This window comes from Armigeres subalbatus, chromosome 3 (genome assembly GCF_024139115.2).
Source record: "Armigeres subalbatus isolate Guangzhou_Male chromosome 3, GZ_Asu_2, whole genome shotgun sequence".
Taxonomy (NCBI): domain Eukaryota; kingdom Metazoa; phylum Arthropoda; class Insecta; order Diptera; family Culicidae; genus Armigeres; species Armigeres subalbatus.
In genome coordinates, this window is record NC_085141.1 from 194,093,569 (window position 1) to 194,118,207 (window position 24,639).

General features: G+C 39.7%; 2 protein-coding genes across 10 annotated transcripts in view; one reads left to right on the forward strand and one right to left on the reverse strand.

Annotated features, from left to right (window-relative positions):
• The window catches only part of LOC134223825 (PDF receptor), a 140,374-nt gene that overhangs the window by 63,131 nt on the left and 52,604 nt on the right, over window positions 1-24,639 (forward strand). The window lies entirely within an intron of this gene.
• On the reverse strand, window positions 14,419-16,032 carry LOC134219197 (rRNA methyltransferase 3, mitochondrial). Its single transcript, XM_062697897.1, has 3 exons — window positions 15,166-16,032; window positions 14,667-15,099; window positions 14,419-14,600 (listed from the first exon to the last, which is right to left on the reverse strand). The coding sequence occupies exons 1-3, from the start codon at window positions 15,965-15,967 to the stop codon at window positions 14,447-14,449; spliced, it is 1,389 nt and encodes a 462-aa protein (XP_062553881.1). The 5' UTR covers window positions 15,968-16,032; the 3' UTR covers window positions 14,419-14,446.

The window sequence follows — 24,639 nt, forward strand, 5'->3', positions numbered from 1 at the left end:
AGCATTTGATGTTTTAAAAAGCATAGTGTCTTAGTGTGTCTTGACCCCAAACGTGTTTTGAGCTAATATATTAGCATTGAAAGCTTCAGCTAGCTTCATTATAAACGTGAACAAACGTGAACAAGATTTTTTTATAGTAATTTTAGATCTACTGATACTACTCTGTTTTTTATAATTTTAGGAAGTTTATATGGACAAAGTGCATAAAGACAGGAATGCGGAGAATGCTCAAGAAGTAAAAAGCCATGCAGAATAGACAGTTTTTCTATGGGAAAACTGTCAAAAACGTACGCAAAAGAATACATTCTGCTGGTCTCTTAAACAAAATTGAGGTTGCTGTTCTGTTTCTTCTTCTCATATATTCAGCCTATCGAAAACCAATGAAATGGCAATAAGCTTGTTTCTTATTCGACTATTTCTTATGACGAACTTCGTTTCGCCTAAAATTGATTTATTCTCTGATTAGTTCTCGAGTTATGCAGAAATTTCTGTTTCATTTGTATGGAAGCTCCCCTTTCCAAAGGGGGGAGGGGTCTCGAACCATCTTAAGAACCTCCCACGGCCCCAAAAACCTCTGCATACGAATTTTCAAGCCGATCGGTTCAGTACTTATGGAGTCTATATGGTTCAGACTTACAGAAATTTATTTTCATGTATATAGATAGGTATATAGATTGGAATATAATTCGACAAAACTAATACTTTCAATGTTTTTTTAGATGAGTTGAATCTGCTACCGTGAAGTGGAAAATGAAACAGTTTCTTTGTTAACAATATGTTTACTGCTACTACTGATGCTTGCAAATATTACAACAAACATGTTTATTACATTTTATTCGATATGGAATATGGAATATGTCGATATCGAAACGATATCAATATTATCGATAAACAAAACCTTGGCACACCCCTACCATCGAGTGGTGGTAAGCTGGTGAGAATGACGTCCAGCTATAACAATGTATCTGCTTACGTTGATTTCCTCATCACACCAAATGTAACCAGATCAGTTCTATCAACAAATGTTCTAGTAGATGCCTGGAACACTCCCCCTGATTCATAATCATCGACTTTAATGGCACGGACATGCAATTTCCCCGCTCGACACAGAATCGGATTGACAAGTTCGACTTTAAACGCTGTAATTTTCAAGAGTTGAATGAAGCAATTTCAAACATCGTTTGGGATGTACTGTTCCGCAACAAATATACTGACGACACTGTATGTACTTTCTACGACGTTTTGTATGGAATTCTGGTTGCACATGTTCCGCGTAGGCGATGCAGACGAAACTCATTCAAGCAGCCGTGGTGGTCTGCAGAGTTGCAGCACCTTCGCAACGATGTTCGCAAATCTCGTAAACGTTATTTTCGAGCGCGTTCACCTGAGAACCGCGACAATCTTCGTTCAATTGAAGCGCATTACAATGAACGCCAGCTCGAATCATACCATTGCTACATTTTCCGTATGGAAACGACAGCGAAGCAAGATCCATCTTCTCCTCTACATATTCTCCGGATGAACTAGCCAATCTGTTTGCCGATTTTTTCGAAAGTGTGCACAGCACAAATTCTCCAGTTTTCTCACCCGATAAGCTTAAAGACTGTCCAGCTTTGAATTCTCGTTGATATTGAGTAAGCTGGATGTTTTCAAGGGTCCGGGAGTGACAGTTTTCCACCATTGTTTTTAATAGAATGCGCCGAATCTCTGCAAAATCCGTTAACGTTAATTTTCAATAAATCGCTCCATCATCACACTTTCCCGAACCTGTGGAAGACCGCCTCCATCTGTCCGATTTTTGAAAATGGACTGAACCAAGCCGTTGAGAACAACCGCGGAGTTTCTATACTATGCAGCCTTGCTAAAGTATTTGAAGAAATTGTTCACAAGGTTCTCTACAATGCTGCGCTACCGTTGCTATCTGAGTTTCAACATGGTTTTGTCAAGAAGCCCTCAACAACAACAAATCTCATGGCGTTCACCAATTTTCTAACATTGGAAATCGAGAGTAAACAGCAAGTGGACACTATATACTTCGATTTCTCCAAAGCTTTCGATAAAGTACCGCATGAGCTCAAGCATTTGGGTTTTCCACACTGGGTAACCGTGTGGTTGCACTCCTTTCTGACTGGGGGTAAGGCGTTCGTTAACATCAATGGCACGAATTCTCGCACTTTTGCTATCACATCTGGTGTGCCCCAAGGCAGCATTTTGGGACCACTTATTCTTCTGTTTATTAACGATCTATATTTTCTAAAATCTAAAATCTGGAAAGTTGCTATACGACGATGACTTAAACAATTTCCGAATCATAGTCTCAACTAGACTGCTGCACGCTGCATGCTGACATCGAGGAGTTAAGGTTGTGGTGTATCGATAACGGGATGGAATTGAACATCAAAAAGTGTAAGTCAATCACATTTACTCGTCGACAGTCTCGCGTTGATTTTGAATATTTGGTCGGATTGGATAACTTGGAACGCGTCGAGACTATAGACCGTTTCGATAATTATAAATTAAAATTATAATTGAATAATTCTAACATTCCAATTCGAGACAGCAGCACGTACGGACGTGTTTTTTGCTCGCGCATTTTTTCCAAATGTTTTTTCTCGTTCGTTTGCTGTTTACGTTTTCGCTTTCGCGTTGGCGTTATTTTCTCCCGGACCCGTCATTGGAGACTCGGTGGCCGATTCGGTCGCTGGAAAAGTGCCTAAGCGCACTGCTCTTGGAGGCGCGGGTAACCCCTCCAAGCAGCTTTTGCAGAGCAACGTGTTCTCGCCGTTGCCGCTTGATGACGCCGGCAATCCGCCGAAAAAGAGGAAGAAGCAGCAATCGCAGCTGCCACAGGTGCAACCGGAGCGGAAGGAGAAGTGCCCGCCTGTGTTTGTGAAGGGCGATCCGCCGGAATTACACCCCAAAATTCGCCAGCTGATCGCTAAGGGGCTGAAATGTACTTTTCGGCTCTGCAGCGAGGGCGTGAAAGTGATGCCGGCCAACAGGGACCATCACCAATCCGTCGTGGAGTTCCTCGAGGTCCACAAGTATGAGTACTACACTCATGACCACCCCGGCACGAAGCCGCTCAAGGTTTTGCTGCGAGGACTTCACGACATGAAGGAGGAAGAGCTCCAAGCAGAGCTTGAAAGTTGCGGACTGAAGCCAGTAGCAGTCCACAAGATCGCTCGTCACGACAAGGCGAGGAGATATCGCGACCAGCTTTACCTGATCCATCTGGAGCACGGCTCCACTACCTGGAAGGACCTGAAGCTGGTTGGCGTTATAAATTACACCGTCGTTGACTGGGAGCGATATCGGCCAGTGCACCACGATGTCACGCAATGCACCAACTGCTTCAATTTCGGGCACGCCACCAGGAACTGCCGCATGAAGCCGCGCTGCAACAAGTGTGGCGAACCCCATCCGACTGACGAGTGCGACAAAATGGAGGTGGCCGATCCCAAGTGCGCCAACTGTGGCGACAAACATCGGGCCACCACAAAGGGCTGCCCAAAGCGAGCCAAGTTCCTGGAAATTCGGAAGAAGGCTTCCACCAGGACCATTCCGAAGAAGAACCGTGTTCCTGTAATCAACGAGGTGAACTTTCCAGCCATCCCGGCTCCCCGTCGTGTGATTCCAATACTCCCACCGCTACAACCGCACAAGCGACTGGCAGCGGCAGCTGCATCGGTCCAAGCTCCAACATCTTCGGCACCATCCACCAGCGAATGGCCCCCGCTCCCTCCTCCTGGGTTCCGTCGGCAGTCGGAGAATGAAGGCGTCCCACCGGAAGAATCTGCCCCGCTGTACACTCCGAAGCAACTGATGCCGATCTTCGCGCAGCTCGCTACTCGACTGCGCGGCTGCAAAACCCGATTCGACCAGGTCTTCACACTTGGCATGTTCATCATTGAAAATGGCTGCTAGGGTGGGCCTGGTCAACTGGAACGCTTGCTCGCTAAAGAGCAAAACAATCGAGCTGAAGGATTTCCTTGAGGAGAAGGAAATAGACGTGGCGTTCATCACCGAAACGCACCTAAAACCGGAGGTGAACGTCAACATCCCGGACTTCCGCATCGTGCGACTCGACCGGCCGACCAGGAGAGGTGGTGTGGCCATCGCTCTTCGCTACAACATCAACTGTCGTCTGCTTCCAAGCTTCCAGCTCAGTGTCATCGAGGCCATCGGTGTCGAAATCACCACTTCGGTCGGCACAATCGCGCTCATCGCGACGTACTGTCCAACGCAAGCCAAAGCCGGCGATGGATCATCGGCTGCCCTTCGGAGGGACATCGTCAAGCTGTCGCGGAGACAAGGCCAGTAGCGGCAATCGAAACGGCACCATCTGGAGCAACGACATGGAGGAAGGCCACTACACGATCTTGAGCCCGGATTCCCCCACTCGGCTGAGTCGGTCCGGTGTCCATGCAACCCTCGACCTCTACATAACAAACCTGAGTGACCACGTCTCGCAGCCGGTTGTCTACCAGGAGCTCAGTTCGGATCACTATCCGGTGGTGGCGGAACTGGGCTCCTCGGTCAATCGGCACCAGCAGTGGCGGCGGAACTACCACCGAGTGAACTGGCAGCGGTTCCAGCAGTGCGTTGATAACTCCGTCGATTACGAGGTGCGTCCGGAGACGCCGGAAAGTATCGACCGCCAGCTGTGCGCCATCGAAGAGGTAAGCAACGGCAGGTAAGCAACTCCTTAAACATCGATACACTCACCAAAGATTTGATTCAATTGCGGAATGTCACTCGCAGGCAGTTTCAGCGTACTGGACTGCCTGAGCTTAAGGCATGCTGCAATCGAATCACAAAAATTATCAAGGCCAGAATGGTGGACCTCAAAAATAACGACTTCTCGAATAAGATCCGCACTCTCCCAGTGCTAAGCCGTTCTGGAAAATGACCAAAATACTAAAATCCAAGCCTCGGCCCATTCCACCTTTGATCCCACTAGACAATGATGGCTCTAAGGATCGCTTGATAACCCCTGCAGAGAAGGTCGCTGAAATAGGTCGTCACTTCGTCAGCTCACACAATCTTGGGCAGAACATCGTCAGTCCACATGAAGCAGCCGTCAACGAGCATGCTAACAACATCCATTTGATTCCCAACGACTTCTCGGAGGAGTTGGAGATCTCAGCTGGCGAATTGATGGCCTATATCAAATCGTCGAAGAACATGAAGGCCCCAGACTTCGACAGCATCCTGAATCTCGAGCTCAAACACATGAGTGCTCCGCTCTTTGAGCACCTCTCGCTGATCTTTAATCAGTGTCTCCGGCTCAGCTACTTCCCATCGTCCTGGAAGTCAGCGAAAGTCATCCCAATCCGGAAGCCTGGGAAGCCTGGGAACAGGGTTATCCAAGCTATTCGAAAAAGCTATTCATCACCGGTTACTTGAGTCTGCTGAAAATCTCAACATCTTGCTCGAGGAACAGTTTGGTTTCCGACGCGGTCGGTCAACTGTACACCAACTGACTCGAGTTACCAACGTCCTCAGACGGAACAAGTTTGTCTCGAAAACATCCGCCATGGCCTTACTCGATGTCGAGAAGGCATTTGACAATGTATGTCATGATGGCCTGGTGTACAAACTACAACGCTACAATCTTCCCAGCTACCTGGTGAAAATCATCAACAATTACCTGTCGGCAAGGACATTCCGGGTCTCAATCAGCGGAGCGAGTTCCAATGCGCAAAACATCGTCGTAGGCATCCCCCAGGGCAGTATCCTCGGGCCCCTGCTTTTCAATCTGTTCACCTCCGACATGCCAAAACCTCCAGAAGGCGGCATTCTGTCTCTGTTCGCAGATGACACCTCCATCGTCTACAACGGTAGAGTGATCAGAGCGCTAGTGGCAAAACTCCAACGAGGCCTGGATGCCCTGACAGAGTACCTCACCAGCTGGAAGATCTGTATCAACGCGGCGAAGACCCAGGTCATCATTTTCCCCCACTCCAAATCCCCTAAACTTGTTCCGCCTGGAGACTGTAAAATCATCCTCAATGGCACGACTGTGGAATGGGCCAATGAGGCCGACTACCTTGGCTTGACCCTCGACAGCAAGCTTATTTTCAGGCAACAGGTTGACAAAAAACAATGACAAAATGTAACGTTTTGTTGAAACTACTGTACCCTTTGATCAACCGCCGGTCGTCATTGTCCCTGAAAAATAAGCTTGCTGTCTACCAGCAAATCATCCTCCCTGTGATCGAATATGGCATGCCGGTCTGGGAGAGCTGCGCTAAAACCCACCACCTCAAACTTCAACGGGTCCAAAACAAATTCCTGAGGATGATCCTCAACACCCCTCCCAGGACAAGAACATCTGAAGTCCACCGTCTGGCCGGAATAAAAACCTTACATGAACGCTTTGGTGAGTGTAAAGAAAAGTTTAAGGTCCGTTGCTTGCACTCGGACCAAGAAGCGCTTAGGGCGCTAGTTCCAATCTAGGTTATCAAATTCCATTTAATGTATATAGAGTAGTTAGGTTATCAAATTTTAGTTTTTTGTAATTCCAAACCAATGCCTTTTATAGGCTTAATTTGTAGGAGTATTATTTTTTAAACCATATACAATTGTTGGTAAAGTCAACATCATAAATTATTAGAGATGAAGGATCATAAGGTCAACCACTCAAAATGTAAAATACGTTTAAAACCAAATATGCTGAAATAAAAATGAATTTAAGTTAAAAAAAATGAATAATTCTATTTTTTTTCAAGTAATCCACTGTTTTATGGTTTCATATGCCCTAACATTTTATTTACATTTTATTTATAGAATCGAGTATTCGAGAATGTTTCGAATATTTGTCATGTTGTATAGTTTTTTCCTCCACAATGTTTTGAGGATTTTGCACAACATGTTTTTCAGCTATTACTTATAAATTTTCAAATTTCCATTATATCTCGGGTACTTATTCAAAAGGACGTATGTGATTTTGTAAACAAAGATTCAGACGTCGATTTGTCCGATCTGATTGCCCTCCCACGCAAACCATCACCATAGACAGATAGGGGAAGGCTTCGGCTACCTGTTAGTGGTGTTGGTTTGCGTGGGAGTGCCATCAGATCGGACAAATCGACGTTTGAATCTTTGTTTACAAAATCACATACGTCCTTTTGAATAAGTACCCGAGATATCTGTTTTTTGCATTCATTTAACAAGCATTATAAAATATAAAAATTGAATAATTGCAATAGGACGAGAATTAGAACAAATTCAAATTAATAGCGACAAGTCCCAAAAAGCATTAAAAAATATCTCGAGCTTTCGTTTTAACTAATGCAACCAGTTTTTTTTTACTTTTTGGGGCAATTTTGTCTGTGTCATTATTGTCCAGATCAAATCCTAAAATATATTCTTCTTCTTCTTATTGGCATTACATCCCCACACTGGGGCAAAACCGCCTCGCAGCTTAGTGTTCATTAAGCACTTCCACAGTTATTAACTGCGTGGTTTCTAATCCAAGTTACCATTTTTGCATTCGTATATCATGAGGCTAACACGATGATACTTTTATGCCCAGGGAAGTCGAGACAATTTCCTATACGAAAATTGCCTAGACCGGCACCGGGAATCGAACCCAGCCACCCTCAGCATGATCTTGCTTTGTAGACGCGCGTCTTATCGCACGGCTAAGGAGGGCCTCCTAAAATATACCGTACCTGAAAATCGTCTGATTCTAAAGCCATATCCGTCCTTATGATGATTATTCCATTTTCGAAATAAATTTGAGGTTTTTCGGAATTTTCAGGTCATTGAAATTATTTTTCTACCAGATCTCGCCGATAATGTGACAAGACAGACATTTTTATGCGTCTGTATTAAAAACTATATTGATCAAACTGTTATACGTTCTTTTCTAGGTAGTTTCCCGAAGAAACAGGTTCCGAAAATAACCCATTTTGTACAAACAAAAATTTTTGGTCGAAAATCGAAGCTTCATATTAAATTAATTTTAAGCAAAAATTCGGAATTAATACATCACGTGAAATAGTGGAATGTAATCTATAGGAAGAATCGACATTTTCATGAAATATCAAACGCCATTTTGCCGATTGTTTCTTAGTGTATTTATAATTATCATAATGGTCTATATTCGTGACCTTGGGGTAATGATTGACAGCAAACGTCGGTTTAATACACATGTAAGCACTATTATGATTGTACGACAATTCCTCGAAAAACAATTCCCCGAATGCAATTTCCCCGAATGTAACAATTCCCCGAATGAAACATTTCCCCGAAAACATAGTAGGGGGAATGACGGCTTTGGCAGGTTTTGTTCTATTATTGGCAGGGGGTTTTTATGACTGACTTGGCTCAAATTTGGCCTGAACATTCTTTGCATATCAAAGAATATTGTGGCCAAATTTCATAAAATTTGGTCGACAAAAACCCCCCTGCCAATATAGAACAAAACCTGCCAAAGCCGTCTTTCCCCCTATCTCTTGCAAATATTTTTTTTACAATCGAGTGTATACGTCTGAGAAGAGCAGCGTTCGAAGATACGTCCGAGAAGAGCAGCGTTCGAAGATACGTCCAAGAGTAACTTAATGGAGATTATCAGCTCAAGCTCAAGATCAGCATTCGAAGATACGTCCAAGAGTGTCTTAATGGAGATTATCAGCTCAAGATCCTTTGATAGTATTGGATGTTCTTGGTCCTCCAAGATGTGTTGTTGAATTATAAAAATATCAGAGTACAGTGTTATCAAGGTAGCTTTTGTACTAATTTAGTCGAAAAAACGGCAGCATTTTCTAATAATAGAATCCAGAACTACAATTACGATTGAAGACGTTTTGGTAAATATTTTTCTATCTTCAAATTCAAACTCCTGCCCTGTATCCTAAAAACCATTTTTGATAATATTAGTGCTGTCCAATGAGAGGTTGAAGTAGCTCAAAGTTTCTCCCTGTCCTGTTCATACCCATTTGTTGACAAAAAAGAACGAGCAGGACGGGAACAACTTCGAGCTACTTCGAGTTGCACATTGGACAGCACTATTATATATTTAAAAATAAACACCTAAATGAAGACAAAAAAATCCTAGAAACAAAAATAATGCGTTTGCCCGGAATGAGGCAGTGGTGAATGTGATTCCTTCTTTAAAAATAGTGCATCTGTGGTAAATTTGTCCTTTCTTTAGAATTGGGTGTTCCAAAATAATGAATGTTATTATTCTTCTTTAATAAGCTGTATCTGCCCGGAATAAGATAATGAGGGATGTGATCCATTCTTTAAAAGAAGGCATTTTCACTAAATAAGGAAATGGTATTTGTGATCCCTTCTTCAGATATAGGCAGAAATACGGCAAAGGTAGTTTCCCTTTTTAAAATATAGAAAAAATATGTAAGATCCCTTCTTAAGCAACAAGTATCGAATGTATAATATTTTAACGGAAAACATTTTGCCGAATTTATTTTCGCGGAATAATATTTGGCAGTATGTAATTTTCTCGGTACGATATTTGGCGAATCATACCTTTTTCAGAATGGTTTTGGTAGAATGCTGTAAGAAAAAGTTTGTGAGTGAACACCGTTCGAATATCGCGAGCATATTATTTTTTGGAAATTTTGTTTTAATATTAATTTTCTTAATATGAATAGCTGAAATATTATTCATTTCTGCCTATCTCGTATTTTTAATGTATAAAAAGGTAAGTTCTTGCTATATAATTAAATATTATGAATTATTGAACATATTTCCTACTGTTTCAGGTTGAACCTTGAAGTTCGGAACTGGTATGATGGCATTGCATTAAATTATTCAATGTTATATAATAATTGAAGCAGCCATTTTAATAGCCTTTAAATCTTGGGAATCTGCTACACAGAATTTTGCTGGTACACAAGAAAACATAAAAAAAATGTCACCCTGTTGTAATGATTAGCCAGAGGTTATTGTTTTGTGTTAATAAACTATTATTCAAAAAAAGCTAGATTGATATGTTTCATTAGCATATGTGTTCGAATGATTATACTTTCATTTGGAAATTGTGAAGAAAAACACAATCCCGAAATCTGACATTTTCCACAAAAACAATCCATGAAGATTTAACGTGTTTCCCATTTCTATTCTTGATGAAATTCCTCTGTACCGAACGTTTCATTATTTGAAGTATGCGACTGGAATTACACGTTACAAGTAGTGATAATTCACGTGTGAAACCAGTAGCATGATTGTGTAGATTGTTTTCAGTGTAGACTTTTGTGGTAAATATTTGAATCATTGGAAAGTGGATGTCAAAAGATATTTTAGTTACTAGATAAATATTGTCGCTGTCGTCGCTGTCCGGAACATCTTTTGCTGGCGAGGATAGGGGAGCTAAATGTCAAAGAAGGAAAATCCATACGATTTGACAGGTATGTACCACACATGTTTCGGACAGCAGAACAAAGGGAACCGAAGCGACAATCTTTATCTAGTAACTAAAATATCTTTTGGATGTCACTATACATCATTCATTTTCAATCTTTTGCAGTTCCCGGTGGAATCATAACCCAAAACATGATGTTCGTAAGCATCAGGAAGTGGAAAACTGAGCGTTCGAGAACTAAAAATGTATCATTAGTTTAATGTTAGTATAGTAATATTTTCAAACATGATATATATGCTAGATATTAAGATTAAAATAATAAGCTATGAAAATAAACGAAAAAGCAAAACATCGTTTTAAATATTTGTCGTGGATCCAAATTCTCATTATTTTAAATAGTGAAAACATTTGAATCGAACAAAAAAACATTCTTTTTCAAAGCTTTTCCTATTGAAAATGCAAAATAACACTACAAAAAAAAAAAAAAAAAAAAAACACATTACTGTTTGATTTTAATATGTCAAAAAATGTGTTTTAAAATAGGATTAAGGCTCTAGGTTAAGGTGCAGTCTGTAGAATAGTTTAAATACTTTCAAGACGGTGGTAACAACATTGGCGTAAATATGGGGGGGCTAGGGGGGGCTTAGCCCTCCCTAGAAAAAAATTTTGCCCCCCCTAGGATTTGGTAAGTTAGTTAGCGGTGATATCAGTTTTCAACATATAGCATAATGAATTACCGAAAAAGACTAAAGAGTTATCTCTCATATTCACTCTATCATACTTAATGCAATGAGTGGAAGAAAAATTAGCTTGTTTCTGAATTCAGAGAAAGATTCCCATCAGCATCCGAGAAGGATTCTCATCAGAATCCGAGAAGAATTCTCACTTCAATCTCTAAATAATTCTTTTCGGATTCATCGAAGTATTCCAATCGTAATCCAGAAGAATTCCTACTGGATTCTTTCCAGTATTGTTAAGCAATACCCTTGGGAATCTGTGAAAAATGCCCTTCCATGAAGGATTTGCTTTAGAATCTCTCGTTGATTTGCTCCGGAATATCTCCAGATTCGTTTTAAGATTGGTTTAGGAATTCCTTGACAAATCAGAATCCTTCGGCGATTTGCTTCGTAATCCTTTGAAGATTTAATTCGAAGTCTCTCGACGTTTTGCAAATGATCTGCGCTTTGGTCTCTAGACGATAAGGAATCCGGCTGACGATTAGTTTCAAAATCCCGCGAAGAATTGCTTCAGAATCATTCGACGTTTCGTTTCAGAATACATCGACGGATTGCTTAAGAATTTCTCATAGATTTTGTTCAGAGTCCCTTAACGAATTTTTTTTTTGAACCATTCGAAGATTTGCTTCGAAATCCTTTGATGATTTGCATCGGAATCCCTCAAAGATTTTCTTCAACATCCTTGGGGGATTCCCTTCGGGATCGCTGGAGGATTATTTTCGAAATAAATGAAGGATTAACTCGACGATTTGCTTCGAAGTCCTTCGACGGATTGCTTCGGAATCCTTCGACGATATGCGTCTTCATCCCTGGAACATTGCTCATGAAATACCTGGAACCATCATATCGAAGTTCCTGGAGGGTTTTCGACGAAATCCCTGGAATATTCCCCTTCAAATTCCTGAAATATTCCCGTCGAAATTCCTGGTGGATTTCCTTCATGATCCGTGGAGGCTTCCATTGGTATTCTTGAAGGATCCCTGTCGAAATATCTAGAGATTCCCATCCCTGGAACATTCCAGTCAGGATCACTAAAGGATTCTCATCGGAATTCTTGGAAGATTCTCGGCGGAATCCATGGAAAGTTGCACTATTTTTTTTTCATTTGGGATAGATGGAATATTTATGAAGTATGCAAATATATCCACTGCCTGACGCTAGTCGAGCGCAATTAAACATATACTGTGAGTTGTGCTCACACGTGCACACGTGCACGTGCTTGAGAAAAGAGAATAATATGAATGAGTGTGATTGATCCGCAATTGCCTTAGGTGCATGCATTTGTCACATTACCGCTGATAATTTGATGAGGTGTTAAAATGTTCGAGAATTTTTTGAAAAGAGGGTCAATTTCGAGAAAAAATATAAAGGGACTATAGCCCCCCCTAGGCATCGGAGGTAGTTACGCCAATGGGTAACAAATGAATAATTCAATAAAATACATCATTGGAGCCGAACATTTAATGTTTTTTTAAAGATTTTTCTTCAAAATTCTAAAGCTAGCCCAGTCCAAGCTAGCCGACAATCTACCTACCTTGTATGAAACAAAGTTCGGATGCGTTGTAGCTGGTTCACTCGAAGAAACAGGAGAAGCCTCTTCACTATGTGCAAATTTGGTTGTGACCGACAGATTGGAAGCATGTTAACAGACCAAACATCTGATCTGTCTTTGATCAATCCTCACGAAAACGTGCCTGGTGTTCGCCCATGAAGGACTCTTCAAGCGGCCATAGTCTAATGAACAGAATAAGCAACAGAATTTCGTACGCCGAGTTTTTCTGTAGTCGACACACTCTAGTATAAGTTCTTTCTTATGTACTTATGTAACGTACGGTGTCTTTGTCCGAAGAAGCTTATTTTCAAAAAAAAAATCAGTATCTCTAAAACTCCCACTTCTCACTACACAAAAGTATAGGGTTTCCTCTTTCACGTACCTAGGTTTAATTTTAAAATTTTCTACCGGAGGTCATTTTTCCCTACATTTTTGTGGGGAGGGGGGTAAATCGGCTAGCATTTGAAGTTTCTGCAGAGTTTGCACCAAAAATAGTGAGAAAAAATTGTTCTAGATCCCCAATAGAACATTTTAGTATACCCACAATATGAAAGAGAAGAGCATATACTTTCGCGTGGCAGGTGTTTCAGAGAGTCTGATTTTAAAAAAAAATAATATTTCCTCATAGAGACACCGTGAACGCACACACGCTCAAACACGTTGGACCAACATTGACTCCGCCCCCAAAAAATGCTTCGGTAGCTGCTTTGTTTGGCCGTCTATGAAGTTGTTCGAACAACTATTTGACAGTTGGCGACTCAGTTGGAAAAAAATCAGAGCGGATTGATTTTGATTTGACGCGTTTGAGCGTTCCTTGGTTGAATAGAGTCTCCGGTGGCATTTGTGTTGGCATTGGCATTGTGCGTTTGTAGTGAAGTCGCACAAACCACCATATATGTTTTGACGGATGGTGTTCAAGTTTGCGCTGCGGTCGTTCGTGTGTGATACTGTTGGTCGAATAGATTGAGTGTTCATGCTGCTATTGGTAGAACATTGTGGTTGGTGGTTGCTTGACTAAACGATGGGTAGACTAAATGTTGGTCAAACTGCTTGACCGTGTGTATGCTGCATTAAGATCGCGCATATGAGGTCATCCAACCAACCGATAGGTAGGGGAACTGTTCCGATCTCGATCTCACTGTACATATATCCATCTCATCGCTAAACAAAGAAATACGGCACCAAATTCGTCGCTTCTTTTTGTCAACATGTTGAAAAAAATCACAAAAATAATAAACAAGCCAAATTCCTTTCCATTGCACATGTTTCCACATGTTGAAAAAAATCACAAAAATAATAAACAAGCCAAATTCCTTTCCATTGCTTTGTTTTTGATGGAGCTATGAGATGAAGTGGCGAACGTTCCCCTAGTTCTTCATCCCCCTTGTTTTTAAATAATGTGGCGCATATCCGAAACGGTTTTTTTTTTCAACTTGTATACAAGTGCGATAAACTTGTTATCGTGACTTGTTATGATTTAAAGAATTTTTCGAAGAAATTTTTTGCCACTTTTTTTATCGTTGTTCGTTATCTATTGAAAGCGATTTCTGCAAACCCTGAGTAAGATCATCCAAGCATCACAGGTTAATCTACAACATGTATTGGAAATGGCCTTTGAAAAAGTTTTCGACAGATTAGCTAAATGACATGAACTTTAATGTTTCACTTTTTCATCTTTCAAATACTTTATGTATGTACGAATGAGGAATAAATAAAATATAACCATTTCTTTGCTCTATATTACATAAAAATAAGGTTATGTGTGATTAGTAAGTAAATTCAGCGAATAGTAAACCTTTAAGGAAACTACCATTTGGTTTAATTTTATTCCATTTTATCTAACTGCCTTTTGATTTCATACAGTATAACCGACAACGCCGATGCGGTATTCAAACTTTCAACACCATTCTCCAGTGGAATGTGAACCAAATAACTGCTATTTCCACTATTGGCATCATTCTGCAGCTCACTGATGAATCTAAAAAAGAAACCATAACTCACATCCATAATTCAATATGACATCATAGGCACTTTTGACTTTTACCTTCTCACATCACTGCTAACTCCATGTGTTTCACCTCCGATCACCAGCACCATGTGTTCCATGTCAAAATAATTGGCTCTATCGTAACGGCTCAGCACAAACGTTTCGTCGTTTCTTTCGCTTTTATTGTCTGCCACCAGAAAGGTCGGGTTAGATGGAAGATACGTCCCCAGCTCGTCCATCGTCACCGGCCCGACAATGTTGGTTCGAAAGTGGGCACCAGACCCGCCCCTCAGACACTTAGGGTCCCATGGATGCGTGCACCCTTTAAGCAAAATCACTCGATCCACGGGAATCGATGCACAGCTTCTTATTATACTTCCCAAATTGTTCGGCTCGCGTACATTGTCACAAACTACGGTTATGGGCAGAGACTCAGCAGTTCGATTCTGGATTACAATGTTGCCCATGTCAGAAGGCTTTTTAAATATGCCTAAGGGTAGAAAAATGTCTCATATGTGTAATTATTTTTGCTAATGTCTATATAACAGTTCCTCACCAATTACGCCGGGGCTGGTGACCAGATCTGACCATTCCTGCAAAACATAATTACGCAGTTGAATCAGCTTGAGAGACTTTAACTTAGCGCGCAGACTACTCAAATGATCCATTTCGGAGAAAATTACGGTTTCAAGCAATAAACCAGCATCAATTGCATCGTTAATCAATCGCTTCCCTTCAACGACAAGCTTGTTTTTCAACTCCCTTTGTTTTCGCGAAGTCGCCAACAATCGCAAGTCTTTAAATAAAGGATCAGTTTCTACCAATTTAAGGAATTTCAGACCACTTCTCTTATCAAAGATTTCCTTAGACCGTTCCTTATTTTTATACGATTTCAATATATTCATGGTCTCCGCATCCATTGCGCTCAGATTTGCAGATTTGTTTGGTTTATTGTGACTCCGAATAATTTCCTTTTGTCGGAAATCGCTTTTATACTTCTTCATTATCTCGCCAAGGTGTAAATCGTCTTTCGACTGTCGATTATCGAACAGATTATTTTCTATTTCTTCAAGTTCAGCTTCATCGTTTCGGCCTCGCCGGGAGGCATACGGCAGTTTGTTTACATCAGACATCCTCTCTTGCTGTTGGCTCTCGCTCGCATGTTGTTCTGGCTGCAGGTAAACATCTGCCTGCGATGCTGTTCTGGAGTGCCCGCCGCGGGGATGATTCAGAACCATCGATATACGTTGATGTGGGATGCTTCCGGGGTGCAGATGTCTACGATGATGTCTTCCACTATTAGCTGTTCCAGTTAAAATATTATACGCGAAAACTCTTATGCGGTTTGTAAGCAGCATGGTCGTGAAATTTGAATTACGTATGATGTTACACAAAACTGATTGAGGTTTTATATGTCAGTCAGACCCAGACGAAACGTTTGAGAGAGAGAGAACGTCAAGCCAAATGTGATGATAATCTCTCTTTTATACCAGTGTGAAGTTTACTGCGATGATTATAAAGCGCGAAATTACTAACACAGAACACGTGGTCTTCTCAATATTTGATTTGTTCTAGGGGAACGGTTCGGCCCTTCATCTCATAGCTCCCATTTCCACCCGATAGCATCCGATTGCTTAAAATTGGATGCAAATTGTTGGAAAAAGGCCTAATTTCACTAGATTTTTATGAAGTGGGATTTGTTTGAGTTTTAGCGAAGTTTCTAAACTGGTTAACCACGATTAGGACTAACATCATGTTTCTGGCGTAAAGCAATGAACACTGGGGAAATCCGATTTCAAAGCTAGATTGCTTTGAGAATAGGTCGTATGTTCAAAAGAAAGGCTCACTTTCGCTATAGATAAGATAGTTTTGCAAATATTGCTACATTTTCACTTCAGAACGCTAGACAAAGCTATAATCCTTAGATATCTGTCAAGAAATATGGAGAAAACTGTAGTATAGATCTGTAATAATCGAAAGAAAAAAGAAGCAAAGAGAGACTCTCTTTTGCACATACGACCTATTATCACTCTAGAAAGGTGATACTGATACTTTCTTTACGAACAATTTACAGAAGAGATCAAGGGCTTATTCGAAAGGGATTTTTCAAGAGATTCAGTGAGGGCTGTTTCATGAACGTGAAACACTTCTGTATGTAGTTATTGAGCTCGTTCTGCCATAATGTTCCATATATCACGATTTTTCATCTTTTTTGTCAATTCATCATTAACAGTTTTTTTTTTTTCAAAAATAGCGTTTATCTCTTCACTGTGGATCCACAGAAGGGCATTAGATATATTTTGCTGAAAACATCTGGAAATTTTAGTGATTTTGGGGTCAAATAAGCATCAAAATGCATTTGATGTGATATGTATTTTCATGTATTCTGTGAAAATCTATATTAGGGTGGCTCAAATTAGTATGGGAAGCCGGTTATGATGACATCGATCACGTAGTTTGGTTCTGCTCGGAAAACGACGTCTCCAGAGAGCAATTATTGGATACCCTAGTGGCCCGAGGTAAACAACCCTTCCAGGAGATAAGAGGTGTTTTGGGGGATCGTGATGTGGTCTATATGCAAGCCATTTATAGTTTTCTTTGTTCCTCTGACATAAAAGTCTAATACTTTTGTTTTTTTTTCTTTTCTTCAAAGTTTTTTTGTTTTGTCTCTGTCTGTCTGTCCCGTAGAGCGCCGTAGCTCTGGCCGTCCGGAAGATGCTCCCATTCGAACCATTCTTCGAGCACGACGACACACCACATCGTCCCCGACGCCAAATGACCGGATGAGCTGCTGAAATTCCTTGATTATGATGATTCCCTGATTCCCGAATCCTAATCCCCGTCCATCCTTAAACATTGTAAACCTAACCTCGAGTCACCACGAGTACGTTGGCTTATTTCCCTCTCTTACTAATTTAATAATAAGATTATGTCGATTGTACATATCTCAAAGAAACGTGGCTCCGTAAAGTGTTATACACGCCTGAGCCTACCAAATAAACGAAATTGGAAAAAAAAAAAAAAAAAATTAGTATGGGAAAAACTTTTTTCAATTTTTTTGATGGGCCGCTCTCTTATTCGGCTCTATTTGATGCCCTGATGCCCTGGACAAAATTTCAGCCAAATTGGTCAACGTTTGGGCGGTGCTAAACTCGTTGGAAGTTTATATACAAAAATGTATGCAGAAACATCCAAAAACAGTGAATTGCAGTTGGACGGCACAACTTACGATGCAGAGCTATGATACTCATTCAGATCTTGAAGAATTTAATACAGAATGTTATGCAGAAAACCGCGAGAAGATTAAAGTTTTCCCGGCTAAGTTATTAGCATTTCTCTGAAGTGGGGTTTGAGCAAATTTCGTTTCTTTTACCTTTGAAAAGAAGTAAATTCACCCCTACAACAATCCAGTAAAATGCTAATATCTTTGTCTAATAAACTCTAATCTTCTCGCGGTTTTCAGCATAACATTCTGTATATAATTCCACATAAACTGAATGAGTACCATTATTCTTGATCGTAAATTTTGCCGTACAACTGCAAATCATTGGTTTTGGATGTTTCTGCATACATTTTTCCATATAAACTTCCAACGAGTTTAGCACCACCCAAACGTTGACCGATTTGGCTGAAATTTTGTCCAGAGCATTAGGGCATCAAATAGAACCGAAAAAGAGGGCGGCCCATCAAAAATTTTGAAAAAGTGTTTTTTGAGCCACCCTAATACATAAACATAAATTTCTGTCTGTCTGAACTGGACCGATCGGCGAGAAAATTTGTATGCAGAGGTTTTTGGGGCCGGGGAAGGTTCTTAAGATGGTCTGAAACCCCTTACTCCTTTGGAAAGGGGGGCATCCATACAAATGAAACAGAAATTTCTGCATAACTCGACAACTAATCAGAGAATAAATCAATTTCAGACGAAACGAAGTTCGTCGGGTCTGCTAGTTAATAATATTTACAGATTTTTTTTTTCCTGCAGTTAAATGTTGATATTATTGTCACAATATGTTGAATAGATATTGATTAAGTTTTTGTCGAACTAAAACTATTGGAGTAAATCGTAAATGTTCTATTTGGTTACTTATTGAGTGAAAAACGATTGTTCAAATTTTTGAATGGCACCGATGCCAAATATTTCCAAATCATACCCGATAGCACAGCTAGACAATAATAGTCATATTATATGAGTCTTGATCTGCTCATAGATATAGGAAGTAATGGGAGATGCTCTTTTTTCCTATCTTTTTGCCCAAATTCCCCTATGAAATAATATAGCTCAATGATTCTGAGCAAGAAAATAATGTAGTATAATCAATTAAATTGATATTTGCCAATGATAGTATTAGGATTACGAATACATATTCATTTATTTTATTAAAAATATTGAATTAAAGGGGATATTGCGGTCATACAAACCTAAAAGCTCATTAAATGTATTTTTTAATGCAAAACCGGATAACTTTTTTTCGAGCGACTCACAGAGGAGATTAAGGGCTTATACGAAAGGGAATTTTCAAAGAAATTCAGTGAGTAATGTTTTATAGACGTGGGACACTTCTGTATGTAGTTATCGAGCTGGTTTTGCCCCAATATCCCATACAGCACAATTTTTCATATTTTTCCTCCTCTTATCTTTCTAATATTGTATGTACTACAGTTGTGTTTTTCTCTTCATTATAGATCCATAGAAAAGTACCGTCGTCGGGGGTGACAATGCGTCAAATGGGGGTGAGAATGGGTCACTGTTTCAACTACTTAGAATGCTTGTAGAATGGATTGAATGTATCTGAGGGCAAGAAGACTAAAATATAAGAGACCTTTTTGAACTGTTTTGCTCTACGACCTCCAGGCTTCCGGTGAGAGCGATGACCCATTCTCACCCCTCAGACCCATTGTCACCCCCGATGGCGGTACTAAACATATTTTGTTGGTAAAAGTTGGTAAATCAAGGGATTTTGAAGTCAAATAAGTGTTAAAGTGCAGTTAATGTAAATCTATATAATAAAAATGAAATGGTCTGTGTTCGTATCCGCAGGACTCGAAAACGGCTGGATGGATTTCCTTCATTTCTTCAGCAGATATGTTCGTTATCATTTCCGACGGGTTTATATAATATTTCCTCATGCGAAAATCCCAAATAAGGTTGAGTAAATAATGAAAAACCAAAATTAGGATTTGTATGGAAATTTCGCAAGGGCAGTTCACAATACGAATTTTCGCCTACTATGCAGGACAACATCTGCCGGGTCAACTAGTTTTTCATATATTCTGTCAAAATTTAAAATATTCACAGTTAATTGTTGATATTGTTAGCCTAAAAGACTGTACAGATATTGATAAATGTTTGCGAAACAATAACTAATGAAGTAAATCGTTTCGCAAATGTTTTGTTTTGTGATTTATTGGGTAAAACACGATTTTTAAATACTTCTGAATAGAGAAAAATGACAACTAGACAAGAGTAATCATATTACCTGAGAGTGAAATATTCTTTTCTCATGCCTTTGCGCCCAAATTCTCCTATGAAATAATATAGCACAATAATTCCAAGTTAATAAATGATGAAGTAACATTAATTCAATTATAATTTGTCAATGATAGGGGAGGAGGTTCGGTTGTGGGCACCGTTCGGTTATGGGCACCCCTATGTATCTTTTGACAGATAAGAGATGCTGTCATTCTGACAACCGTCATTTGTTTGCTATAATAGCATGTTTCGTGCTCAATATCAAACCGGATGGGCATCTCTACTTTGAACTAGAAACAAATATTTTTTTCGTACAAGAAAAACAACACGAAAGTTTTTTTTGGCCTTTTTCAAAGTGTCATAAATTAAAGGATTTAATTCAAAAAGTGAGTTCTAATGCGTATTTACACAGTAAATTTAATCTATTTTGAGGCCCAATGTCGATTGTCATCAAAATTTTAACGCGAAATTTTTTTCTTCACGTTCCAAAATGCTGCGAAATTCGGTTGTGGGCACCTTTATTGGTTCGGTTATGGGCACCCTCATTTTATTGATAAATCATTCAATATCGTTTTACTTGTTCCTTAACTTATTTTTAATAACGTTTTAAGGCAGTTTTTATAATTAGTTTGACATAATTGTTCGAAATAATGAGTTTATTTAATATTTTTGTTCTTTGGGCATGTCTAGTCATTATACACACACTTTTTGGAACAAAGCGTTGACCGATTTGCTTGCAACAAGTTGCATTCGACGGGGAATGCTTTCCCATTGTTTCCTATTAAAAATTGATCAGATCGGACTATGGGATCAAAATGTATGGCCAAAATATTATTTTTTTAAATGAACGAGAAAGGCACTATTGCCGCTAGGGTGATTAATCAGGATTTTTTTGACTGTGATGCATACCAATAAAACGTAAATCAATGAAAAATTAAAACCCATTTACCTAAAGTGCTATTTTAGACCTTTCTTATGTGATTTTTTTCAACATCTTCCTTAATGCACCGAGGGAGGCATCATCACTGCTAGGTGAATTGATTTGAGTTTTTTAGCGTCTCCTGGCTTTTAGAATGGATAAACTATTCCTTGTATTTAAATATGGGTGCTTTTTATTCATGCTTCTTTATTTTTAGCTAAGTTTTCATGGGTGCCCACAACCGAACCACGAAATGAAAATGTCCAAAAATGTCAAATTTTCTAAATTGTCAATATTTTTTTCTAAATCGATGAAATCATATTAATTTCTTTGCTAGTAGTAAGGTTATAAGTTTAGCTTTCGATTGCTATGCAAATGTCGACATAAGATCAACCAGGGCCAAAGTTATGGACCAAACACAAAAGGGTGCCCACAACCGAACCTCCTCCCCTACTATAAAAATAAAAAATATTCGTATATTGCATTGAGGTTAAACAAGCCCATTTATTCGCATGGGGAGGGCCCCATCCTTAGCCTAGATGCTCGACTATAAAGCAAGACCTTGCTGAGGGCGATGGCTGGATTCGATTCCCTGTGCCGGTTTAGGCAATTTTCAGTTTGGAAATTGTCTCAACTTCCCTGGGCATAAAAATATCATCGTGTTAGCCTCATGATATACGAATGCAAAAATGGTCACTTGGCTTTGAAAAATCGCGATTAGTAACTGTGGAAGTGCTGAATGAACACTAAGCAGCGAGGCGTTGGATGTAATGTGTGTTGGATGTAATAAATATTTAATGAACTTTTTCGCTTTTTGGCCCAAAATCCCTTAAATAGATGTTTAATGTAATTTATGAATATTTGTTGAGCAGGAAATCCATGAGGAGATCGGCCGGATGAAAAACAACAAAGCCCCTGGAGTTGCCCAATAACCACGAAAGCTATTTAAACAGAATGGTGAGACACTGGCTAGAGCGCTACACTGTGTAATAAAAAGGTTTGGGAGGATGAGGTTCTGTTGCAGGAGTGAATGGAAGGTGTCGTGCGCTCCATCTACAGAAAGGGCGATAAGCTGGATTGCAGCAAATACTGCGCAATCACACTGCTAAACACACCTACAATGAACTCTCCCAAATTTTATGCCGTAGACTAACACCAATTATAAGAGAGTTCATGGGGCAGTGCCCGGCGAGATTCATAGGTGAGCGCTCTACCACGGAAATTACGTGAATACAACGTGCCCACACATAATCTATTTACCGACATCAAAGCCGCGCATAATACAATCGATCGGGACCAACTATGTCAACTAATTCACGAACACGGATTTTCGGATAAACTGATACGGTCGATAAAGGCGACGATGGATCGGTTGATGTGCATAGTTTGAGTTCCAGGGGCATTCTCGATCGAGTCCCTATGGAACGCGCAGAGGGTTACGACTAGGTGTTTGTCTTTCGTGTATTCCATTCAACATAGCATTGGAGTGGTACGACTTTGACGAAATCCGTCCAACTATTTGGTTTTCAGAAAAATATATAAAGCTCTTTGGTTTTGGCGGAAGGTACGTGAAGAAGGCGAATGAACCACGAGTTGCATCAGCTGTTGGGAGAACCATCCATCGCCAAAATTCCGTTTGAAATGGTCCGGTTTTTTCGTTTATATTGGTGAAAACATCGTAAAAGCTTAAATTCTTCGAGTTTCCATAAAAAAATCTTTGCAATTTCCGCTGGGAAGCCTGTAAAATTTTATGGAAATTATCTGGAACTTCTTGGGAAATTCTTTAGGGAATTCTTTTGGATTTCCTTAGGAAATTGCTCAAAATTCGTAAGGATTTTTTTTATTTCCAAAGGAAATTACTCTGAAATTAAAAGGGAAATATATCTGAATATCCATTAAAATTCTAAAACTAACTCGGGATATTATTCTAAATTTTTACGAAAATTATCTCGGAATTTGACGGGACAATTTCTGAAATTGGAAGGAAGTTAATCGAGTTTCAACGGATGACTCCTCACAATTTAAACTAAAATTCTGTTTATTTTTTCATGAAAGGTTCTTCGAAAGGTACGTGATATTGCATGGAATTTTCAAGGACAGCATATAAGTTCCCACTGCACTGTAAATCGTTCGGCTTTCTGCTAATTTTAATCGGTGTGGAGATCTGTACCGTGTGATTGACCTCCATATTATTTCTAAATGCTCAACACATATGATAGTTTGTAAAATTTGGAAGAGTCTACATAGACTTCACGGTGTTGGACTTAATCTGTATATTAAAAAACACATAAATAAAGTTTAAAAAATACATAGACTTCAAAAAAGAGGAGGGGTTTTGGAAAAATCTACGAAAGTCTACTAGGGGGAAGGGGGTTTGAAAACGTAAAAATTTAGTCTACGTGGTTTGTGCACAGCCGCGCAGTTGTTGCGATGCGACCTGGCTTTGTTGAGTAAAGTTTTTTTTTATCTATTTCACTAGCTTTATGTACCCGGCCTTGCTCGGAGTTGCCAGTTTGGTTTGCAGTTCTTTTTCACAATCGGAAAATAAAAAAACCAATTGGTTAACAGGGTAATTGTGTTTACTTGTTGATACTTCATCATTTGATTAAAAGAAGGCTTTTGGAAATATTGACTGATTTTGAAGAAGGGATTGTGGGTTTGAATAGCCTTATTCCGGGCAAACGTCTATTTCTAAAGAAGGGAAAACATCCACCAATGTCTTATTCCGGGCAAACGTATATTTTTAAAGAAGGGATCACACCCACCATTGCCTTATTCCGAGAAAATGCCTACTTTTAAAAGAGCAATCACATCCACCATCCAGAAGGAAACACATTATTCATTGCTTTTCACTGGGCAAACTATGATTCCGATGAAGGGTAACAATTATCATTGCTTTATACCCAGCAAATGCATGCTCTATATGAATTTTTTTTTTCTGATGATGTTCAGTATTATCCCAAATTCACTTCATGTTAAATGACCTTAGGCCAAATAGTGTTATGTTAATGGCCTGCTTCATTCAGGGTTATGTCATTTTTAGGGAATTTTTGATGAATTGTTTTCGGAGCATTGTACAATGTCAAAGAACCTCGGATGAACTAAATAAGAGGGATTTTAAATTAAGTCGTTTTCTATACAATACCCAACCCCAACATTCTCCCGCATTTCAAATACTCCTCCCAGCCTCTCTAAAATAGTTTCCTTTGGGTAAACAATACGTGTTTAAATATTTGGTTTGAATTCACCCATGCGATAGAAAGGTATACTAAACTGTTCGTTTAATAAATATGCCCTCTCTCGTTCAGCTATGACAGTCCTTCCTAGCCTGATATAGTCTTTCTTAGACAGAGAATATGGGTTCCAAATTTGGTGGATATCGGTAAATGGGTTCAGAAGTTATGCTGAATTGATCGCTAACTAAACAATACCCCTCTCTCACAACCACCCCATTATAAAAGGACCTACCAATATCCACTAAAATCGGTTCCTTAGGACAGACAATATTTGATACAAATTTGATTCAAATCGGTCATGGGGCTCAAGACTTACAATGAGTTGATCGATTGTTAAACAATACCTCTCCCCACATACCATCTCTTATTTCCAAAGCGCATGCCTAACCCCTATCGTCGTCTCCT